Here is a 24,034-nt window from a genome sequence, read left to right as displayed (position 1 = left end):
ACAAAGTGTCCTTTATTATTTACAGCAATAGTACACAACTCTGTTATGCACAGTCAGTTTAACACTCAGAAATATAAAAGGCCAAAGACAAATAAAGCAAGTGACTCGTTTAATAGAGGAGGCGCTGCGATGGAATCCCAGGTTGAAAAGCCTCAGTGATGCTGCCTGTCTTTGTACTCCAACAGCTGAAGCACAGGTTTGTCTCTTCGCTCACTTTAAAAAAAGTAAAAAAGATTTACTTTAACCAATACTAAAAGTGTATTAATGCATATTTTAAATTTCACTTTAAACATATATTTACATTTCTATGTATTTAGTTTATATTATTGTCTAAATTCACTACAAGTAAAATGGTATTCTGATTAACAGAAAGATGATGCTGATATGAAACAGAAAGGACCGTCTGCTCCCAACACCACATGACGTCCCACTCACTGTCTGCTGGTCCATCAATGAACAGACCTTCTGCTTCTTACTCATGGAGACACTTTCTGTACTCAGAGATTTACTGAAGTCAAATGAGCCACCGGCATCAGCACATCCAGAATGACGTGAACTCTGTTGATCTTTTCAAAAGTACCTACAGCTCTTGACAGAGCTTCATCAGGTAGTTGTAGAGGCCATCTGTCAGCTCCTCATCTTCTACTGTATAGAGGTCATTACCCGGTGAACTTCAGGATCGTCATCTTTAATGATCATTATTTGGATGACATCTTTGAGATACAACAGCCTGTTGGACAAGCAAATACAAGAGTTTGGTACTATAAAGTCATCATAGCTCTCTGCTACTAGATTACAATAATAAAGTTTTACTTGTTATCTGAGCTAAGTTGCCAGCAAGTGATCATCTGCTCCATGGCCCTTTATGATGAACTCCAACAGTTTTTCATGTTGAGTCCTCCTGGAGGCCCTGCTGATCTCTGCAGCCTCATAAACCTGAGCTCCTTGTTCTCGAGTCCGCTGCCCTTCTTCAGCCACACAGCCAGCCTGCTCTCCTACACGGTGGACACACAAATAAATACATCAGACTGTCACATGAAGTGATTGCCTTGTGCAAGCTATCTGGTTTTGGTCTGAACACTCCAGTTTTCTCATGAAAGTGGACACTTTGGAATTCAAACTGTTAAAATTACTATCTCAATAGTTTTTTTTAGGATACATCAATTATTTCTGAGTATTATGAATACCCCAATCTGGACACTACCTAAAGTAATATGCAAGTCACAGACATGTCATCCTAAGATAAAAAGGATAAATAAAATACTCTCCATTATTACTGGCACCCCTTGTAAAAATTAGCAAGAAGGGTTACAAAAAAAAATCCAAGTTTGCTGAAGAAATGTCTCCTTGCACGGAAAAAATGAGAAACATCTGACTTTTAATTGAAACAATTTTATTCAAAGAAAAGCTCTCATCAATAATATTTTTAAATTTTTTATAAGGGGTGTCATTAATAGTGGAGGGCACGTTCGATGAATGCTACAATTAAAGGTATGCCACATATGAAGAAAAATATTATCAGCATCTTTAAAAGACTGGCAGTAAAATTAAAGGGGGTGGCGCAGTGGGTAGCGCTGCTGCCTCGCAGTTAGGAGACCCGAGTTTGCTTCCCGGGTCTTCCCTGCATGGAATTTTGCATGTTCTCCCCTTGTCTGCATGGATTTCCTCCCACAGTCCAAAGACATGCAGGTTAGGTGCATTGGCGATTCTAAACTGTCCCTAGTGTGTGGGTGCGCGCGCCCTGCCCGGGGTTTGTTTCCTGCCTTGCGAACTCTGTTGGGTGGGATTAGCTCCAGCAGACCCCCGTGACCCTGTAGTTAGGATATAGCGGGTTGTATAATGGATGGATGGAAAAATCAAAGGGTTCCTCTATAGTCAGATAAAGAGTAGGCTACTAGCCAACCTGCGGCGTAGCTAATACGCCGCATAATTATTTAGTGATGGGTGAACACTTCCTGAAAGACACAGATGTCCAAACGGGGTGGGTTTTAGGATACGACTGTAAGTGAATGAAAAGATGGAACTTTGTAGAAAGCAACATACAAATTGTCCGTGACTGAAAACTGGAGGACCGCCGCCGCACCCGCACCCCCACTTCCCAGAGCGAGGGACGGGGCTGGATGGCGTCCCTCCAAGAAGTTGGATGTCGACCGCTCGGGGGTCGCTGTACTATTTAGCAGGAGGGAGTCTCGCTCGTTATCGGAATTAACCAGACAAATCGCTTCACCAAATAAGAACGGCCATGCACCACCATCCACAGAATCGAGATAAAGCTATCAATCGGTCAATCCTCTCTGTATCCGGGCCGGGTGAGGTTTCCCGTGTTGAGTCAAATTAAGCCGCAGGCTCCACTCCTGGTGGTGCCCTTCCGTCAGTTCCTTTAAGTTTCAGCTTTGCAACCATACTCCCACCCCGGAATCCAAAGACTTTGGTTTCCCGGCCGGTCATGGGAATAACGCCGCCGGATCGCCAGTCGGCATCGTTTATGGTCGGAACTACGACGGGATCTGATCGTCTTCGAACCTCCGACTTTCGTTCTTGATTAATGAAAACATTCTTGGCAAATGCTTTCGCTCTCGCGCGAATTGTTAGTGGGAGGGACTCTGTCTTGCCATGGACTTTATGTATGTGTGTGTGTGTATATATATATATATATATATATATATATATAGATATAGAGAGAGAGCGAGAGAGAGAGAGAGAGAGAGAGAGAGAGAGAGAATAAGTGAAAAAGTATTGAAATCCTAAACACAAATGTAAAGTTTCATAAAGCTTACAGTTCATATTCAAATACCATCAACGTGTCTACTCCACAGTCTACTGAACCAGCATGGATGTCCTAGGAATAGAAGGAAAGAAAAAAAAAGACAAGTGAAAGTCAAACACAACAAGTGAATTACAAGTTTAAGAAATGGGTGTTTGCAATTTACCTGATTTTTCATTAACATCCAATTTCCAGAATATATTCTTGTAGCAAGCTGGCTGAAAGGAAAAAAAATATAAATGTCACTTGAAATTAAATTGAAAGGCTCTGTGCACATCGCGACTGTCAGTCTGACTCACGTATAATTTAGTGGCGCACTGCCCACTGCAGGAAAGTCTTCAACAGTTTAGATATGGCAGGCATCATCTGCACAAAACTACCATGAAATTCTATTAAAATTGACGGTACAAAAACAAAACATCACAGATTTGGTATTACAATTTAGACACATTACTCCAATAAGGAACTAAACTGAAAAGAAAAAAAGGTAATATCGTGCACCACTGTAGTCAGTCTGAACTTTATCAAAAGCCTACTTCACGACAGAATAACTGATCAAGCGTTTCCTAGATGTTTGTAAACGTGTTTTTGTCGTTTTCCAGGCATAGTCAAGGAGTTCTCGTGAAACTCGTCTTGTGGAATTTAAAGAGTTGCCAGTACCGTTGAGTGCCGATCCACTTCAAGCTTGAATAGAAATCAATTATTGCAGCGAAAGTGAATATTAGTATAAACGTAAAGGTTCACGGTACAAACATAACCATGCTAAACAAAGTTATTAAAAATACGAAAAAACTGCAACTATCAAACGTTTTAATTTCGCAGCACACTTACTTCCATTGTCAAAAATACGAGCAAAGTTTCGTCGCTTCTTCTTTTGTCTAATGAAGTTTCATCGCCACAGCTACTTTTTTTTTTTGTCTCCTTTCGTTTAATGGAGTTTCGTCGCTTAGTACAACGGCAGGTTATTTAAGAAGAACCTCAAAGAGGTAGGGATCACGAACTGTGAAACGTTTGATTAAAGTTGCACTTGATAGACAACTTGAAACACTGATAATTGGACAGGTGAGTTTTTGATTGTCATAGAGTAACAATAATCTCATTCGTTGAAATTCTGAATTAGCCAATACTATCCACTTGCATTTACAGTTATCCCGCCTTCAGATCCGCCCATAATGTTTCCGGTCTGCAACAATACCCTTCTCGCCAAGCATCGTATGTGACGTCAACAATAGAGAAGAAAACAAAACTGGCGTGCACGTGCGTTTCGTGTCTTTAACTTGTGAGCAGTGAACTAGAGAAGTGGAACGAGACGGTTGAGTCTCGAACACACAACAGCATGTTACCCAGAGGCAGAAGGTAAGTGATTCGAGTTTGGATTCTTAATTTTTCTGATGTGGATTTTGTTTCTATCTTTTAACTTATCTCCGAGTTACGGTACGCTACGCTACGCTACAGAGTGTTAAAGATTGTTCTCGACTGCATTTCTGTGTGTCCTTCGGTACTCGCCATTCATTGTTTTCTGTATACGACTCGCGCCACTTCGTGTTGCCGAGATTTGATTCTACTTCACCGAGAAACTTCGCCATCCTTAGCCGTATCTCCTGTCCGTGTTCCGTGGGATCCCCGAATTCTTTGAGCTTGAGGAGAAGGCAATTTCATAGTCAAACTACGCTTTGCTTTTTTTTTTTTAGAGACGTAAGTAAATCGCCCACCGCAACACACGGTTAAATTAAAGATACACTCGTGAGGGCAGTACACCAGTTCAGCCATTGTGTTCCAATAACTCCATCAGATAAGAGAAAGCGCGCACACAACCTCCTCCGATCAGTATCTAAGAACAAATCTGGCCAAAAAAGAACCGTTTGGGGTACCTTGATTAAAGGTGGGACTGAAAATGAGAACAATTAGCCAACTTAAACCTCCTTGTGTTTCCGTTTAAAACGGCACAAATACTCAAACGATTATTTGTCAAGCGCTTTTACGATAAATTATTTTTTAATAAATCCCACAATCACCCGAACATCACTTCAGAGAGACAATTACGTTTTATTCCTACGAAGTTTAGACCTCATTTTCCATTGAGTTACGAGCTCGGGTGTACAGGTATTTAAATTCTTCTGAGTATTCGTGCGAGACATGTAGTGTAGGATCGTTTACTTTTTATTAAAAAAAATGTACACATGCCAAGAATACATAACATGATAATTGATATAACAAATATAAGGCATATGGTTCTTAGTTTTTAATACACAGGGTAAAACCGGAAAAACCTACACATAGAAAATTGAATAGTAAACTTAGATTAAGTTAAGAATTCTTAACAGAGCAGTTGATTTAGTAAATGATTTGGTTTTGTTGAGATTACAAACCTATGAGTGTAGTTGAGTTTATTTATTAATAGATTGGTTCATAACCACTTTATTCTACTAATGATGGTATCCATCTCATACATGTGCTAGTATTTGGTAGGATGCCGATTCAAATCTATTTACTGCCAGAAGGACCCTTGAGCGAAGCCCTTAACCTGAAAATGTCTTCAGGGGCTCTTGCTGTATAATGGCCGACCTCACACTCTGTCCCATAGAGGTCATGCGGGGAGACAATATCGCTTTGGGATTAATACAGTGTACCAAATCTTAAAAAAATACATACAGTATATCTTGTAGTTAGTTATTAATTGAGTTAATGGATGTATTATCAACAGGTAATTGTATTCTTGCTGAATAATGGACTTCTCCTAAAATATCGGTCTAACACTCAACTACATTTACTTTTATTTATTTGGCTGATGCCTTTATTCAAGGTGACAAAATATTTATGATACAATTGGTTATGTTTCTTTTCTTGGTTAAAAATAAACCTGTAGGATAGAATGTTCAGCCCCTTTACCAAACATACAAGCATCTCTTACGTCCAGGGACTTGTTGCATTGTGTTGGAGGACCAGTTGCAGGACCCTACTGAACAGGGGGTTGCCAACAAGGATTGCAAGCTGTTTTGTCATGTTGTGGGTGTGACAACACACTCTACCAGTGCTTGCTTCCCAGCCTGACCTGATTTCTTCTCAAGCTCTGTTAGATTGTATGGGAAGCATCTGCAAATCTGCCAGGTCTCTCCACAGATGTTGTGTGGGGTTTAAGTGTGGTCTTTAGCTGAACTACTTTTGGACACTTGGAAACTTGCCCCAAAGCCAGTGTATCATTGTCTTTGTGGTATACTTTGTCATTATCATACTGAAAGGAAAGCCACCTACCCAGTCTGAGGTGGTGTGTACACTGGAGCAGGTTTTGCAAAAGGTTCTCTCTGTATTTGACTGCATTCATTCTTTCTTCCGTTCTGACCACTTTTTCCATCCCTGCTGCTGAAGAGCACCCTATAGCATGATGCTGCCACCACCATGCTTCAATGATGATGAGAACTGCCAGAGACAGTGTTTTGAGTTTTGCCCAAATAGTTCAAATTCTGTCTCATGCAACCAGAGTATCTTTTTCCTCATGTTCTCGGAGTCCTTTAAATGTCAGTTGGCAAACTCCAAGTGGTCCATTATATGCCTTTTACTCAACTGTGACTTCCATCTCGCCACTCTAACATAAATGCCTGATTGATGGAGTGCTGCCAAGATGTTTGTTCTTCTAATTGGTTCTCCCAACTTCTGAAGCTCTGTTACAGCAACCATTTGGTTTTTGATCACCTTCATGACTAATGCCTATCTTGGAGTGTTGCTCTGTTTGGCTGGACTGTACATTCCAGGTGAAGTCCTGGTGGTGCCAATCTTCTTCCCTTTCACAATTATTGGAAGCCAGAGTATCCCTGGAAATTCCCACAGCTTTAGAAATGTTTTTTATACCCTTGTCCTTATCTATGTCTGACCACAATTTGATTGCAGAGGTCTACAGAGAGTTCCTTGGACATTTGGCTTAGGTTTCATTGTGCCATGCAGTTTGAATTGTGGGTCCTTACATACACAGGTACACGTGTGCTTTTCTCAACGATGTCAGATCAAGGCAGTTTGTCACAGGTGGACTCCAATGAGGTTCTAGACACATCTCAAGAAGAATGAAAGCAAATAAGATGCACCTGAACACAATCTGAAGAGCTACAACGAAGTATCTTAATACTTCTACTGTTGAAATGAGAGAATACAGTTTTTAAACTTTTCTGAAAATGTATTTTCATGTTGTCATTGTGGGTTATTACGTGTACATTGATGGGGAAAAAGTGTAAAATGTATCCGTTTAAAAATAAACCTACAACACAATCAAGTGTGCAGAAAATGAAAACTCTCTGAATACTTGATGAAGCCTCCATACTGTTTTTCCATATAGTATCCATCCAGTATCCAACCCACTATATCCTAGCTACAGGGTCACGGGGGTCTGCTGGAGTCAAATAAGAGAACTGTTTGACTTGTGTTAGGTAGATTGCCCAGAGGGGACTGGGTGGTCTCTTGGTCTGGAACCCCTACAGATTTTATTTTTTTCTCCAGCCTTTGGAGTTTTTTGTTTTTCTGTCCACCCTGGCCATCGGACCTTACTTATTCTATGTTAATTAATGTTGACTTATGTTTATTTTTTATTGTGTCTTCTATTTCTCTATTCATTTTGTAAAGCACTTTGAGCTACATTTTTTTTGTATGAATATGTGCTATATAAATAAATGTTGATTGATTGATTGATTGATATACGGTTTTTGTAAACTGCTTAATCCAGTTTAAATGGCATACATTTCCATGCACTGAGTGGGATTGTATTTTTTTTTTTTTTCTCTCTCCCTAATCCTATTCCACTGTACTGCACAATTTTATATCTTTTGGTGCTAAAATTCAACTGGTAATGCCTGATAATGATTATTAAAGAAGTTATTAACAATTTAAAGTCTGTGTTACTGCCACACAGGTCCAGTAGTGCAAGTTTAAACCTCAGCCTGTTTACTTCCCAGGTGCAGTTTTCATGTGGGCCCTGTTTCTGCCTTAATTATTAATAATAATATTTATTCTCCCATGTTCTAAAGATGCATTGACAAATCTAACTTAGCTTTGTAAGGTAGTGTTAGATCGATGCTGAGTTTTTTGAATTTGGTATCAATACCAGCTTTCAGACTGCAGTATTTGTACCGAGTTGGTAAATAACGGCCATCTCTACATACCACCTGACCTCTCTCCTCTTATCAAGATCCTATTTGAGTAGAATATTAATGAAGGTTAGTAATTGGTTGCTACTTATCTGGTTTCTCCTCTTAGTTTTACCCATAGTAGATTGTTCTTGTGGGATCTTCCCTCCACTGATAATTTGAAATAAAGAGTACTGTGTTACTGTTGGCATGCTCTGAAAGGTCAATCTTTATATAAACCTTAACAGAGAGGATGTTGTGAAATGACATTCAAGTGACTTCAGATCTAAGTGATGAAGTTTTATTGAAGTTAATTCCTGTTCTTTTTACAGACAAAAAGAAAAAGCTGATGATTACTGGAACATCTCAATGGATGTGAAAAAGGAGAGCTGTGATGTGGACAGAAAGATCATGGATATTAAGGAGGAGGACGACTGTGAGTTGGAGTCCATCTACCTTAAACAGGAATGTCTGAGCATCAAGGAGGAGATCAGTGAACTGCAGGCAGTTGGCATTAAAGAAGAACCTGAAGAGAAGTCTGTCAGTATTGAGGCACACAACCATACAATTCTGGACAGTGTAAAAGAAGAAAACCTTCATGGTGGGTGTCAAGATGGAGTGGTGACCAGGTTAGACTCTTCTCAAAGCAGTCACTGTTCATCTCCAGAGGCTTCTGTCAATGTGAAGACTGAATCATTACAGTCTAAACCAAAGAGGACTAAGAAAACTAGATCTGTTAGAGCTCAGGAAAATCGGCCACCATCTATGGAAAAGTCTGGAAAAAGTAAGTGCAAAATAAAAAATGGGTAAGTTTTACGGTTGGGGTTTATGGGCTTGAAAGGTCTGGTCTAGCGGTTTTTATGGGAAATACCGTTTTATTGTGTGATTAAATGTAGTTTGAGATTTCATCAACCTTTATGTAAGGTTTGCAATTTTTCATGCAAACATCCTAAACATGTCTTTGGTCAAGAGTGCTATATAAATTTACAGCTGCAAAAGAAGGTTGTGAACCTTTTGGAATTCCTTGGATATCTGCTTTAATTCATCTTAACAATGTGGTCTGAACTATGCTGCAAATACATACAACCACAGTTGTCCTAAGCTAATAACTCGCAAACAATTGGACGGCTTTTTGTCAGTCCTGAACATTTTAACATTCGCAGTCCACTCTGTGACCCTCCTATGTTTACAGACTGGTTGACCTTTCATGGCCTCCACCAAACTTCATGTGGCTGCTGATCAGCCTTGAATTTTAATCCATACCTTCTCTCCAAACCTTTTTGGTTACTTTTATTCCTTTTTTTATTAATTTTATTGTAATCATTTCATACAAATAGACCAATTTTTACAAAAAAAAATAGGATTTAAAACAAATCCATCCTCACCCTGAGAGAGAGCATGGCCAACAGAGTAATACATAAAGCTTGTAAGCATATCTAAATTGATGAGTTTAATAGGGCATTAGAGATGAATGGAGAAGAAAAAGAAATGCGGAGAGAGTTACTTCTTATTCTAAAATAATATTGATTAGATCCTGCCAGGTTTTGAGAAAGTTCTGTACAGATCCTCTAACTGAGAATTTAGTTTTTTTCCAATTTCAAATTGTTGTGAATAAGGCGATACATAGTGCCCGACCTGGCACAGACTCGCACAGAGGCACGTGTAAAAGGAACACACAACTTTTTTTTTCTTCTTCAGCTGGAGGGCACGTCTTCCCCGTGAACCCTCCAGCCACAACACAGTCCCAAAGCAATTAAGTCACAGACTACACTCTTCCTCTGGCACCACCACTCCTTCCAGGCAACCTCATCCTCTTCCTCCCGATTCTAGCCTGAAGTGGTGGCTGCTGGTTCCTTTTATGGCCCTCCTGGCAGTGCTCCCGGTGCTTGCTCACCTGTTTCCAATTGCACTCCCAGGTTGGGCCGAAGGTTAGACCAGGTTGGCCCAGCGATCCATGCCACTCCCCCTGGCGGCCACCCCACATCCCCACAGAGTTGTGGAGAACTCCATCTCCCATGGAACCCTGTGGAAAACTGAGGCACCATCGTCAACCAGGGAGGCTGCCACTAAGCGTCCCGGGGGAGGTACTGAGGAGCCCATGGCTGCTTCCCCGGAACATAAGCAGAAGGGGCGTCCCGGCTGGGCAGGGGACACGGCGGCCCGCCATATAGTATAAAACATCGGTTTCCCACTGGCTTAAGAGGAGAGTTAGGATTCTTCCAATTTAGCAAAATAAGTCTGTGTGCCAAAAGTGTAGTGAATGCAATCAGTTTGTCCTTCTCCACTTTAAACCCATCTGGATAAACACCAAAGGCAGCTGTTAGTGGATTAGGAGCGATTGTGACACCAAGGCTGTCTGAGAGGTAATTATAAATTTTACTCCAGAATAACGTTAATTTGGTGCAGGCCCAGAACATGTGACCCAGTGAGGCTTGGACTTTGTTGCAGCATTCACAGGTTGGATCATGCCCTGGAAACATTTTGGAGAGTTTTAGGTGAGACAGATGTGTTCGATATATAATTTTCAGTTGTATAATTGTATGCTTTGCGCATATGGAGCTCGAGTGAATTCTCTGCACTGCTACCTTCCACTCCTTTTTTGATATATTGATTAAGAGTTCTTTTTCCCAGTGTCCTCTTGGATCTTTGAAAGGAAGGAACTGTAAAATAATTTCGTATATTGCAGAAATGGTGTCTTAAGTCCTCAAAATTCAGCAATATTTTTTCCACCATTGAGGAGAGTGCGAGATGAGGAAAATCAGGCAGGTTCTGTTTAACAAAGTTCCTTATTTAACTATAATGAAAGAAGTGTGTAGCTGGAAAGTTAAATTTGGAATGTAATTGTTCATAGGATGCAAAGATATTGTCTATATAAAGATCTCTAAGCAATTTATTTCCAATTCTTTTCCAAATATTAAAACTGCATATGTTTGTGAAAGTTGAAAGAGGTGGTTCTCTTGCAGAGGTGCCACAGATAAGCTTCTCCATCTTAAAATGCTTTCTACATTGGTTACCTATTCTGAGTGAGTGAAGCACAATTGGGTTATTAGTATATTGCCGATAACTTGCATTTATTGGGGCACAAAGCAGGGAATATAAAGAAGTACTGCAGGATTTTACTTCTAATGCGGACCAGGCCTGTGTATGTTCATCTATTTGTGTCCAGGTTTTTATAGCTTGTATGTTTGCTGCCCAGTAATAAAACTGAAAGTTAGGGTAGAGCCATGCAACCTGCTGCCTTAGGTCTTTGTAGGGTCGTTCTTTAGATATGCCGATATTTTGAGTTCCAAATAAATGAGGTTATGGTTGAATCTAATTGCTTAAAAATGTATTTATTGATGTATATTGGAATGTTTTGAAATTTTAAAAAGAAGCTTAGGAACATGGCTGGGCGGTATACCGGTTCATACCAAAAAACATTTATTTTTGTTATGATATGGATTTTTCTTATACCAGAACACTGGTTTAAATAGCCTAAACAACGTTCGTAACATGGCGCAGCGGGAAACTGTTTAAGGGGGGACCTTTTTCACTGCTGAACCGCTAAACAGGAATGCAGCAGAGTACATGCGTTAGTGTAGGTATTGAGCAGTGAAAATGGACAGAGAACATTCCTAAACGGAAGCTGTAGCAGATGATAAAGTTGAACATGATGACACAGAGGAACTTTTGACAAAAAAAGGTGCCGTGTCTGTTTGAAGATACTTTGGTTTTAAAAGTTCGGATGTGGACCATTATGTTCAAATGTGTAAATACTGTTTCTATTCTACTGGATAATACTGCAAGCCAAGTTGTACTCATTTTTTTTTTTTTCTTTTTCAATTCTGTGTAATATATCTGGTTACTGTGTAATATTGTGACGACGCCAGTCCCCTACAGACTCCCTCTTCCCACATGGTAGTCTGTTGAATCAACACCGTCGACAGTTATGACCAAGATGAGCTGATAAATCTCATTGAAGCCAGTGGATGGTGGAAAGTGCTTTTGTTAAAAACAGTCAAAGTAAAACCAAAGTGTCCATTGTGCAGTGTTCAGTAAAATACAGTACCCAAATAAAGAGCAAATCCATAAAACCAGTGAAATGTGGGGATAAAATCCATAATAAATAAATCCATTAAAATAGAGGTTAAAATGCAGTCTCATCTCCAGATTGCATCACACCACCTTCTCTCTCCACGGTTCATCCTTTGCAGTACAAACTGCTTCTTGCCCACTTCTGTCTTGGCTGCCGCCACACTGCGATCAGGTGCTGGTTTGCTACTTCTGCATCTCGCAAAGCGCTTTGAACATTTAAAAGCGTGTACAGCAGCTGTCCTACTCTGTTTTTTTTATTCCCAGCCCCGGGTGTGGTTTAATCTCTTGGCACAAAATCTTGTCTCACAGGACGTGAGATCTTATTTTTTTTAGCTTATAATTTTAAAAATGAAATAAGAATCTTGAAATCTACCAACATCACATAAAATGTTTGATAAATTCTGAAAAGAATGCCACCAAACATATATGTAGATTTAAAAATAAAACCGACTTAAAGCATGCCAGAAAATTGTTGCATTTTTAGGCTTAGGATTTTATATATAGAGAGTAGATTTGGATAGGAATATGAATAACAAGCTGGTTACGTTTTCAGATGATAACAAGATGGGTGGATTGGCAGAAAATCGAGAATCTGTTGAATTATTATAGAGAGACTTGGACAGCATAAAGGCTTGGGCAGATTTGTGGAAGAAAAAATTTAATGTAACAAAATGTAAAAGTATTACACATAGGAAGAAAGTGTCTGGTTTGAATACGCAATGGGAGGTCTGAAAATTCTAAGTACACTCGATGAGAAGAATTTAGGAGTCATAGTGGACTTGTCTCTATCAACAGTGTTCAGAAACCATTGAGAAAGTTAACAGATTATCAGTTTATATAGTCCAAGGAGGTTATGTTGAAGCCTTATAACACACTGGTGAAGCCTCATCTGGAGTCCTGTGTGCAGTTTTGTTCTTCAGTCTACAAATAATACAAAGCAGTGCTAGAAAAAGTTCAGAGGAAAGCTAATTCTAGGGGTGAGAGGCAGAATTATCAAAAGATTTAAATGAGTTCATCCTTTTCAGTTAAAGCAAATGGAGATTAAGAGGAGGTATGACTGAAGTGTTTAACATCATTAAAGTAATTGGAGCAGTGGAGCCTGGCTGTTAATTTAAAAAGAGTTCAATAAGAACATGAGGACACAGTTGGAGACTTTTTAAGGGATAATTCCACATAAAGATCTTTAGCGGACTAAAAAACCCGGCTAAGATTCCCACCTTCGATAAGATGGTGATTTATTTATTTTTTCAGTTGGGATCCCAGGAACGCACCCAACTCTCACACACTTCCTTGCCGAGAAAAAAAGGAACCGGTAATAGAAATTAAAGAATATTAAATGAAAATGATCCTACCCCAGTTCCCCTTATGGCGATAAACAATAAACACGAATTCAAAAATAACAAACCACTAACAAAAACCACACACAATGAACTAAGTCCATGATAACAGCAACTGATGAAATGAAATGATGGCGGTAGGTAATCCAGAGATCAGCACGCTGTATGTGAATGTAAAGGTCAGTCCTACTGGTATTTCCTGATGGACATCAATGGGATCAGGAGCGCTCCTTTCTTTGCAGGAAGACAATAAATCCTCAGACAGTCCTCATGCAGCAGGAAGACACCAGACAGTACATTAACTCAAAACAGAAGACAATCTCCAGGACAAAATAAGAAAATATAAGTAGCAAAACATGAAGGAAAACAGTCGGGCAACTCCAGATACCAAATACAAGACTTTTTGTCCTCTGTTGAACTGGCCTCCTTTCAAATGTTGTGCCTGCCTCCTTGTCCCCAGCAGCCCCTGCACCTTCAGCAAACGACCAATCAGAGTCACTGCTGGGAGTTGAATTTTCATTCCCCAGTAGCACCGCTACACATTGAAGAGTTTTTCTTCACATAGAAAACAGCTAACATTACCAGGTAGTGTAGGATTTTTAGGGACTTTGAAAACTCAAACTGATGTTGTTTTAGAGAGGTTAGGTGGATCAAATTGGCAAGAGTTGTTGGGCTGAATGGCCTGTTCTCATCAGATTTTTTTTTGTAATATTCCAGATTTCTGTTTAATCAAAGGAAAATTTAATCTTATATGGCTGTGATTTTTGTCCACCTTTCATTTCTCTGTATTTCATTGTTGCTGTCTCTGGCTGTTAGACTGATATCAAGGTGACTCACGCACACTAAATTTAAGAAACTGAATAATACCCCGAGGCTACCAGCTACAACACAAGCCTGTAAGATGATCGATCTTCTCCCATTGCTTAACAGTCAGAGACGTGCTGTTGTCATATAATTCGGCCCCCTTTTTACTCCACACCCACCTTTGCACATTGTGGCCAACAAGTTCTGTTTTAACTTCATCAGTCCACAGGACTTGTTTGCAAAATGCATCGGGCTTGTTTGGATGTTCATCTGCAAACTTCTGATGCTGAATTTTATGGTGAGGACACAGGAGAAGTTTTCTTCTGATGGCTGTTTCATGAAGGTCATATCTGTGTTGGTGTCACTGCACCAGAAGAACAGTATATCACCACTCCAGAGTGTGACTACAAAACATCTTCATGAAGCTTTAGGGGTATTGAATTGCCTTTGCCTTTCTAGCGATCTTATGAGCAGTTCTCTTGGAAATTGTTTTGGTTTTCTAGACTTCAACTTGACCTCCATTGTTGCTGCAAACTGCCATTTCTTAATAACGCTACTAACTGAGGAAATGGCTCCTTAAAAACTCTTTGCTGTCTTCTTGTAGCCTTTTACTGCTTTGTCGGCACCATTTATTTTATTCTTCAGAGTGTTAGGCAGCGGCTTAGAGGAGCCCATGGCTGCTGATTGCTGGGACAAGGTTTGAGGAGTCTGAGAATTGATACAGCTTTGACATTTGCATCACATTGCCATTCCTAATGATTGTGAACAAGCCAAAGCCCTTAAGGAGCTAATTTAAAGTCTGACATCTTGGGGGTTGAGTTATCTGAGACCTGTGATCACTTGGGGAGCCCATACATTAGTGTGGTACTTATTGCTTTTCTCGTACTACAAAACAAAAGTAATAAACAAATCTTGTTTAAATTGCAGAAAAGAATGGTGGGCTTTGGAGATCAATTCATCTTCTATTGACTTCACTATTCACAGTAACGGTTATTTTGATCCAGGGTGGTCCCCACACTTTTGCATGTCACTGTATATGAAATGTCACGAAAGTGTACGTCTTGGGTAATGCTACGTCTAAAAAGAGCCATCCTCTCGCCAGTGTATATCGTGCATCCAAGTTCTAGGACTTGAATAATGGAATCTTTAACTTTCTACTGTAGAAAATAGCGAAGCATCTAAAATGATAAATTGCAATTATTTTTGAGTGATAGTGGTTGTGTTTTTTTTTTTGGTCCAATCCTGATCATATGTCTAGTTCTTTTCAAACAGTGCTATTATTGACAGCTAAGACACATTTGTTTACTTAGCAGTTTTCTTGCTTTCAATGCATTGCTGAAGGTCGATACAACACTCAGCTGAGCGCATCTACAAGTGTCTCATCAAATTAGTTAATACACCACATCTAACATCTCAATTTTTTCATTTTAAACTTCACATATAACATTCCTATCACTTTTCAGATACTTTAAGACTGTTCCAAACCGCAGTTATTTTCTTCACCACTTTCCACTTTATGCACTCTGTCAGTGCTGCGCGTGCCCTCAGATTAAAATATTCCATGTCATGAAGTCGGTAGACCAGTCAACCAACTACAAGCCGATTTCACAATAGACAGCTGTAATGAAAGGTAATTTTCTCTATGACGGGAGGAAGGAATAAAGAGTGCAGATGGGTGTTGGTCGCTTCAGTTAAAAACCAGCTGCAAGGATTTTTTTTCGAAAACAGCCAGGAATGTTCTAAAGATACAGCCAAGGCTATGTAAGGAGTTGTTTTTCACTTCGAGGGGCTTCATTGCACGCAACGCTTATTATTGTGTGTCTTCTGATACTAGGCACCGTCTCGGTCAAGGCCAAGTAGAGGAAAAACAACACCGTGTCCTGTGGAAGGGTGTGTACTGAAACTGATCACTTCTGTATACACTGCTTGCACGTAAGACGCTTTTGGGCAAGGACACTCAATTAGTATATAAGGGAAGGTTCCGCCCTCAGTTTCTTTGGAAGCTCAACCGTGGGGAACGTGTGATACATCAAAACTAATTTAATGATATTTTCTGTTAAGTTTGTTTTTCCACCAGCTGTTGCTAAAATGCCAACACAAATTAAGTCTCTATGGGACTTACAAATGCTGAAAACTTGGCGTAACTTTCAGCCAATTTAAACACCAAATTCTAGTATTAAACATCCAAACGTTTGTGTGAGAAATGGCTTACACATGTTGCCGAGCATAAGGAAGTTTTATACGTGTTGTCCTGCTAAGTAATTGTAATAGAGAATGTAAAATTAACATATTGACTGTGCTTTCCTTGTGCGATTTAAAGTTTTATAATTGCTTATGCTTCTCAAAGGTTGTTCCTAATTTCAACCATCATGTTTTTAATGCGAGTTAATGTTAATAATAAGGCAGTGGATTGAAAATAAGCTCTTTTCTCCTTTTCTTTTAAATTTTGTACAGGAAACAAAGATCAGTGCAGTTTGGAATCTGGAAAAGAATTCTCTGGCAGGAGTGCTGAACAGATCCACACTAGAGTTCACACGGGAGAGAAGCCATTTTGCTGTACTGAATGTGGTAAACGGTTTTCACAAATGGGCCATCTTAAGAATCACACTAGAGTTCACACGGGAGAGAAGCCGTATTGCTGTAATGAATGTGGCAAACAGTTTTCAGATTTAAGCAGTCTTCAGAGACACACTAGAGTTCACACGGGAGAGAAGCCATATTGCTGTCGTGAATGTGGTAAACCATTTTCAGAAATGAGTAATCTTCAGAAACACATGAGAATTCACACTGGAGAGAAGCCATTTTGCTGTACTGAATGTGGTAAACAGTTTTCACAAATGGGCCATCTTCTGAAACACACTAGAGTTCACAACAGAATATAAAGGGTAGTAGTTCAAAAATCAGTCCCTAAAAACAGGCATCCTTTAGGACTCAAGAATGAGGTTTACTCCTGTCCTGTAAAGTAAGCAAACTAAACCATTGTGGACAAATTAATCTCGGAGAGAAGCCATATTGCTGTTTGGAATGTGGCAATCAAATCTGTCAGAGAAGTTCTCTTCAGAGACGCACCAAAATTCACACCGGAGAGAAGTACAACTTAACTGTCCTGACTAAAGAATGAGGTTCACTCCTACCTGGACAGTATGCACATGTAACTCACTGGAATCCATCCTACTTAGTGTTGTGTCAAAAACAAATCAACACAGATGACAATGAGGAGTTTATATCCTTTTTCCTTTTCCAGAAACAAAATAAAGAACACGGCGTCATTCAAACTGCTTCTCACCAAGCCCTACATCCTCCACCAATGCGCCTAGCTCTGTTTTCATAACAAACGTATTACATATAAAACTATTTACAATATATGGTACACATTTCATCAGAAAAGAACTCTTTACAATATACATAACCTCACCTAATAAATCATAGTTCAGCTATATAATATATATTTTGTACATGGCCAGCCATTATTTAAAAAAAAACACAAGGTCAGTGGTTTAGTTTAAATAAATGAACTATTTACAGATACTTTATTAATCCCAAGGGGAAATTTACATACTCCAACAGCAGCATACTGATAAAAAAATATTAAATTAAAGATTGATAAACAAAAATGGTAGAAGTGCTATACATAACACATCCATACAAAAGTATAAACTTAAATAATCCAAGAAATCTATAGCAGTGTTGAAGCAGCAGTCCTTTCTTTGATTGCAAAACTATGAGTAAACAAGTACAATCTCCTTATAAAACCTAAGCTGGCAAACTAAATAAAAGGAACCAAACAAACGTCAGGTCAAAGGTATCACAGATGAGCGTTGCAGGCCTTTTACTTGAAGGTGATTGCGACGTTACTCGGCGACAGCCTCTTATGCTGTAATAGAGCAGATGGGTCTTGTTTTCTGGTTTCCTGCAGATGTGCGTCCCCTTTTGTTTCTTTCCTAGTGAGTATCAATTCTCAGCGATAGTTGGTCAGCTGTAACAATATCTGATATCAGCAATGTAATCTAATGTCTGCTGATGTATTTCGTGTTTGGCATTTCACAGACAGTGCTCCCTAGCTCAACGGTTTGGCGTTCTCGACCAGGCCATCCAATCACCAACACGTTCACATTTTCTGTCCCGACTGTTAATTCTGTGCTGGAATCCAGTCGTCTTTTTTTTGTTTTTGTTTTTTTTTTTTCCCCTCTCTTTTTAAACTCCTTGCTGAAGTTTATCATGGATTATGTTTCAATCCTCGCTTTCTGTGCAAATGCCCAGTTCTTTCTTTTCTTGCCTCTCCTTTTCTCATCTCTTCTGATCCCTGACCCCTGCCTTTCGCTACTTTCCAAACCAATAAAATAATTTAACATAAATATCAGCATTTACTTTATACATTGAAAACCTTAGAAATATAATTACATACCTTTTTAACAATATGTACAATTATTTTAATTGCATTAATCAAATTTATAGTGTTGCTTGAACGTTTGTGAACCCTTTAGAATTTTCTATATTTCTGCATAAATATGACCTTAAACATCAGATTTTCACTCAAGTCCTAAAAGTAGATAAAGAGAAACCAGTTAAACAAATGAGACAAAAACATTATACTTGGTCATTTATTTATTGAGGAAAATTATTGAATATTACAGATTTTTGAGTGGCAAAAGTATGTGAACCTTTGCTTTCAGTATCTGGTGTGACCCCCCCTTTGCAGCAATAACTGCAACTAAATGTATCCGGTAATTTTTGATCAGTCCTGCACATCGGCGTGGTGGAATTTTTGCCCATTCCTCCGTACAGAACAGCTTCAACTCTGGCATGTTGGTGGGTTTCCTCATATTAGCTGCTCGGTCCTTTCACAACAGTTTCATTGGATTAAGGTCAGGACCTTGACTTGGCCATTCCAAAACATTAACTTAATTCTTCTTTAACCATTCATTGGTAGAACGACTTGTGTACTTTAAGGTCGTTGTCTTGCTGCATGACCCACCTTCTCTTGAGATTCAGTTCATGGACAAAAGTTTCCTGACATTTTCCTTTAGAGTTCTCTGATATAATTCAGAATTCATTGTCCCATCATTGTGGCACAGTTGTTATTTAACACGTGAGAACTACCAAATAAAATTCATGTCAAATCAATCGAATAAAATTAGAAAAGGCTTGGAGAGAGCAGACTTACCTGTACAGCATCCACCATCACCTGAGGGTTCATGCAGTCTTTGGCGAGTCACATTAATTAGCATTTGTACTACAAAATACCATTGGTATGAAATTAAGGACACACAAACAATTGCTTTTGGGGAAATTCATAACTAAAAGCTACAAACAAACAAACTAAAAATCAGAATACACTTTGCTACACATACACATGCCAAGAAAATTTGGAGGAATTAATCTCGAGAAGCCATATTGCTGTGCTGAATGTGGCCGACGAGTCTCACAAACCAGAATCTTCTGGGCCACAAAAGAATCCAGACTGGGTGCCACCTCCAGAAGTGGACTTAGTTGGAGAAGATCTACACCGGGGGCATCAAGCCCTTTGTCTTGGCGTACCACCTCAAAGAATTTCAATGTTCTGAGTACCTGCATTTTATTTTGGTGTTAAATTGTTAATTCCTGAACTGTTATTAAGTAAAACTAACGGTGGAATTTTTTTCCCAACCAGAAAAATATTTTTTCAGAGAGCTTTCATATGGTACTAGCAATGGTAACCTGTCAAAGATGTGTTTTAGAATGAATTTCAAAAGGATTTGATATGTTAGGACTGATAGGCACTGATAGTGTGAGACCAGGAGGAGGTTGGCACTTCACCTGCTTGTGCTAATAGTGAAAAAACAAAATAAATGTAAGCAATTGTGTCTCACACGTTGTAGTTTGCCTCGGCATAAGTCAAATAATAATAATTACAAGAAAGTTTAGTAAAATAACGCCCTCGGCCAAAAGGGGTTTACTGATCCTTAGAGACTTTGCATTCCACTCTCTTGATTTACTTACAGTGTGCTTTCTTGTTTGTTGTAAATTGTTGCTTTCAGTAAATTACAAAACCCTCAATTTCCCTTGTTTGTCATCTCCAGTCATCTGACGGTGACTCCTGCACTCAGCTTTCTGTTGGCCAAACCCTGTAAATTAACACATTTGTCAGAGGTCCATGAAACCCCTCTTTTACATGGTCTTTCGAGTTGGAAGCTAAACAGACTGACTGAAACCAAAATGGCCAAGGAAGTGTGTGTGGAGGAGCCTAACCTCATTTCTAGTGAACTGGGCATCGATGAAGAAGAGAACATCTGAGCTGATATCTCCACATTCAGCCAAACACCAACTCAAACACTGCAGACCAACCATCTGTGGGCACCTCTACAGCCTTTCAAACAATGGGCTTCATACCCTAAGCTTGAAATGCTTGTCCAAGGCTGCTGAGAGACGAAGATTGCATCTAATCATTCAGACTGGGATGTGAGATACTGTCCTTAAAGAAGTGACGTGCCCTCCATCGTGAGCTTCAAGGAAAGTTCTGGTAGGAAACCGAGAAGTGCAGTTAAGTAATCGATCAGTTAAATCAGCAGCACCACATGCAGTGGATGTAAAGCTTTAATCTGACTCTGTTTTTTTCCCCATCGAGAAAAGTGAGGAAAATAAATGTGCTGAACTGGAGGAGATTAGGATGTTCTATTTAATGAGCAATGTGGTGAATTTAAGTAACGTTTCCCAGCACTGTTTTCTTGTGAACATTTGTTTTTGTATCTGGGATATCATCTCTTGCATCAATGGTGGAAATAAACTGTCTGCTTAAGCAACTGGCTGAATAAATTGAATTATTGACATAACCAGTCAATGTGCCGACTAATTTGCATTGTTGTGTGGCTCAAAATTAAAAATAAACAAAAATCCTACTTTGAGCCATTGACGGTGTGTTTCACTGTTTGATTTGTTTCTTTTACACAAAACTGTTCAATAAACAAACTAAAATGCAGGTAAAATTCCGTTACAACAAACTCCCAGGGACCTAAAAATTTAGTTGTAATGAGATTCTGTATTTGTTACTATAGTGCTTTCTTTAACTTGTGTCGAGGCATTTGCAATCATTTCAATAGCTGCTTTCGTGTGAATTTTTATCTCCTCCTGCCTACAAGTTATGCCGACGATAATTTTTCTCAGCATTTCTTTGCCATAATACACTTTCAGGGTGCGAATGATGTCCAAGTCCAATGGCTGAAGCACTGCTGTGAAATTGGGTGGGAGGAATTCAACGCGAACATTAAATGTGGAAGCATGTTGTGTGCAGCACAGTTATCAATCAGATGCCGAATCATCCATTTCTTCTTCATATTGTGAGGTTTCTGAACACTTTTGGGATCTCCCAACCTCAACGACACGCTGAATTGCGTCCCAAAGCGCGATTGCAGCGTCTGTGCAAGATTTTTTGTCTGTTGCTGGGGCAGGGCAACAGCAGGCTCACAGCGCTGCAGTGAAGCACCAGAGAAGCAAATCCTAAATGATAGGGTTCACTCTCTAAGTCCATTTCTTCCACTTCAAAACACGAAGCTTAGTCTCAGTACTTTAGCAATACCAGCTTTAAATCAGCTTGAAACAGGAACGTCACACTTATTTATTGTAGTGTGATCTGCCACTCTGCTTTAAACAGACACAGTGGTCAGGCAGGGTCGTGGCCAGGTCAGTGACGAAGTAATGCTGTTATCTGCATTTACAATGTACCTGCTCCTAACCTTGCATCACCCATCGAGATCTTTTCTGTTTACTTTTACAGAGAGACGCAGCATAGCTGTGAGTCCTGCTGTTGCCCCATCCAGACGCTAAGTTCGCCCTTTGGGACCATCTTTTGCATGCTGTCTAGTTGGTGGTGGTCCCAAGAGTTTGCAAACCTCACATTTTCTTGAATGAGTGCTGCATTAATAGGAATGTTTCTCGAATGAACATCACTGAACCACATAACGGCTTTTTCGACGTCTTCAAATGCAGCAGTTCACATATGTTTGCAACCCAAGATTTTTCTTCTGTTTTTGCTCTGTCTTTCAAGAAAGTTGTCGAAATTCTAAATTCATTGGTAACGTCTTTTTTCTTTTTGCCACAATCGACAGCTGCAAGAGTGTAAAGTTTTGTTTTTTTTCTAATATGAACTGTTATAGTATTTTCGTGTCTGCCGTTTCTGTATTAAGATGACAATCAGTTAAAATCCAATGGATGTTTTTCAAATGTTGACGAGCAATCAGCAAAAGGTATCAATGAAAATCGCAGGAAAAAAAATGGCAAAAAAAAAAAAAACACAGTACGAGGAAAGATCGAAGAAAAAAAAAAATTACAATGTTTCTGTTTGGAAATCGTTGTGCACAACTGAGCTGCGAACACAGAACTAACTGCTCTGATGATGATTCATTCAGGCATTTCATGGTCTTTTGTGCATTTCGTTGTAATGAAAGTATCTGCTGAATGTACTTCATAGCAACGAGATTTCTATAGACTCGTGTCATAGGGGTAAACTGTTGGGTCCATAAGAATACTTTGTTGTAAAGATATTCATTGTAACGGAATTTTACCTGTAATTGAATATACATAGGCAACTGATTATTAAAACTGTTTTGTATTAGAAAATCCCTGAGTTTTCTTACTGTCTGCTTTTCAGAAAAATATTAATTGCTTGAAGGAAATATGACAAATTTCAATTAATTCACAGTGAATTTCAATTACAAATTTGAACTAAGTGATTAATTGAAATTGAATTTTTAATCAATTGTCCTTATGCAAACACATAATTTGGAGCCATTACAAATGATGACAATCATAAATAAAGTGTACAAAATACAGAGCCGTTTCTTGCTCTCAGAAGACTCTACAGAAGCAGAGGGCCATGGAAGCCACTAAGGTGCGGACATGAACTGTAAGAGAGGAACAACTAAAGGGCTTCTGGTTGTGCTGGAATAGTTGGCATTTGCAGCAGGGTGTTGATTAAAACATGTGCCAGAAAGCCGCTTTGTGGATCCTCCGGGATTGATGTGCCTGCTGCGCTGTTTGCCGAATGGTCCGATGTGGTTAAGCACAATGCCAACACACAACTGCATTCGTGGTACTTTCATATTCAAGCATCGCATATTCCACAGCAGCACATTTGAGCCTCAGAGAAAAAATTAAGGACATGATGAAAAGGTCTAATTTTGAGATTAAAGTGATTATGTTGGCTTTAACCTCAATGTTCACTTTAGCCTCGTAGTTTACTTTGTCATTAAAGTAGACCGTTGTAAACGTCGTCTTGAAATGACTCAGTTGTTAATCGCTATGAGCTTCTGGGTTTTGTGCAAATAAATGAAAGTACTGTGAAATGTGAGCATAAATAAATGTGTCACGAAATATGTTTTTTGTTGCTTATTTATTTATTTCATTTTGTCCATGACATTCCTCCAAACCTTCATGAAATACGACTTGAAATAAAACTGTCACTTTCACTCGTCCAAGTTGGAAGGGTGGTCTCTTACAAACCCTCTAGTTATTGATTGGTGAATCGACTTCTGTAGATTGGCTATGCCTTATTCAACATGGCTGTGTGTGAGATGGAAGTAAACGACATAGCACAAGAACTTATTAGAAAAATGTTTACTACTGCATATGAAATGTATTCTGGCGAAGATATCACGTATTTCAGAGAGAGAATTGAAGAAATTACAATGTTGGCTGCCCTTTTAGACTCCGATATCGAAGAAACTATTTTTGAAAATATCGAAGAACTGGTAGAACGGACTCGACTACACTTCATTTCAGGTGATGCAGTACCCTGCTCTGGACGTCCATCCTTTGACATTCCAGCTGTGTCAATAGAACACCTTCTGTTATGCGGTTTAAAAGTACGACAGATTGCAGATCTATATGGTGTATCGGAGAAGACGCTCACAAGGTGAATTAGCCAGTTTGATATACGGTAAGCTGCAACGGCTGTATTAGTTTAGATACTTTGA

General features: G+C 39.3%; 1 protein-coding gene, 1 long non-coding RNA gene and 1 pseudogene across 2 annotated transcripts in view; 1 reads left to right on the top strand and 2 right to left on the bottom strand.

Annotated features, from left to right (window-relative positions):
• Positions 1-3,619, bottom strand: part of LOC120533496 — a 61,324-nt gene extending 57,705 nt beyond the window's left edge. The window contains exons 1-2 of the long non-coding RNA XR_005634518.1: positions 3,596-3,619; positions 2,931-2,982 (exon numbers count right to left, since the gene is read on the bottom strand). This is a non-coding gene — a long non-coding RNA (uncharacterized LOC120533496). The remainder of the gene's footprint in view (positions 1-2,930; positions 2,983-3,595) is intronic.
• The window catches only part of LOC120533412 (gastrula zinc finger protein XlCGF26.1-like), an 80,464-nt gene extending 62,969 nt beyond the window's left edge, over positions 1-17,495 (top strand). Inside the window, exon 6 of the mRNA XM_039760277.1 lies at positions 16,604-17,495. Within this exon, the coding sequence (XP_039616211.1) occupies positions 16,604-16,969 (366 nt within the window). The 3' untranslated portion in view covers positions 16,970-17,495. The remainder of the gene's footprint in view (positions 1-16,603) is intronic.
• LOC120534718 overlaps positions 1-24,034 on the bottom strand; it is a 278,943-nt pseudogene that overhangs the window by 92,462 nt on the left and 162,447 nt on the right.

The sequence above is a fragment of the Polypterus senegalus genome, chromosome 8 (genome assembly GCF_016835505.1).
Source record: "Polypterus senegalus isolate Bchr_013 chromosome 8, ASM1683550v1, whole genome shotgun sequence".
Lineage (NCBI taxonomy): Eukaryota > Metazoa > Chordata > Cladistia > Polypteriformes > Polypteridae > Polypterus > Polypterus senegalus.
The sequence above is the reverse complement of the archived record's forward strand: the minus strand, read 5'-3'. Positions and strand labels throughout refer to the sequence as shown.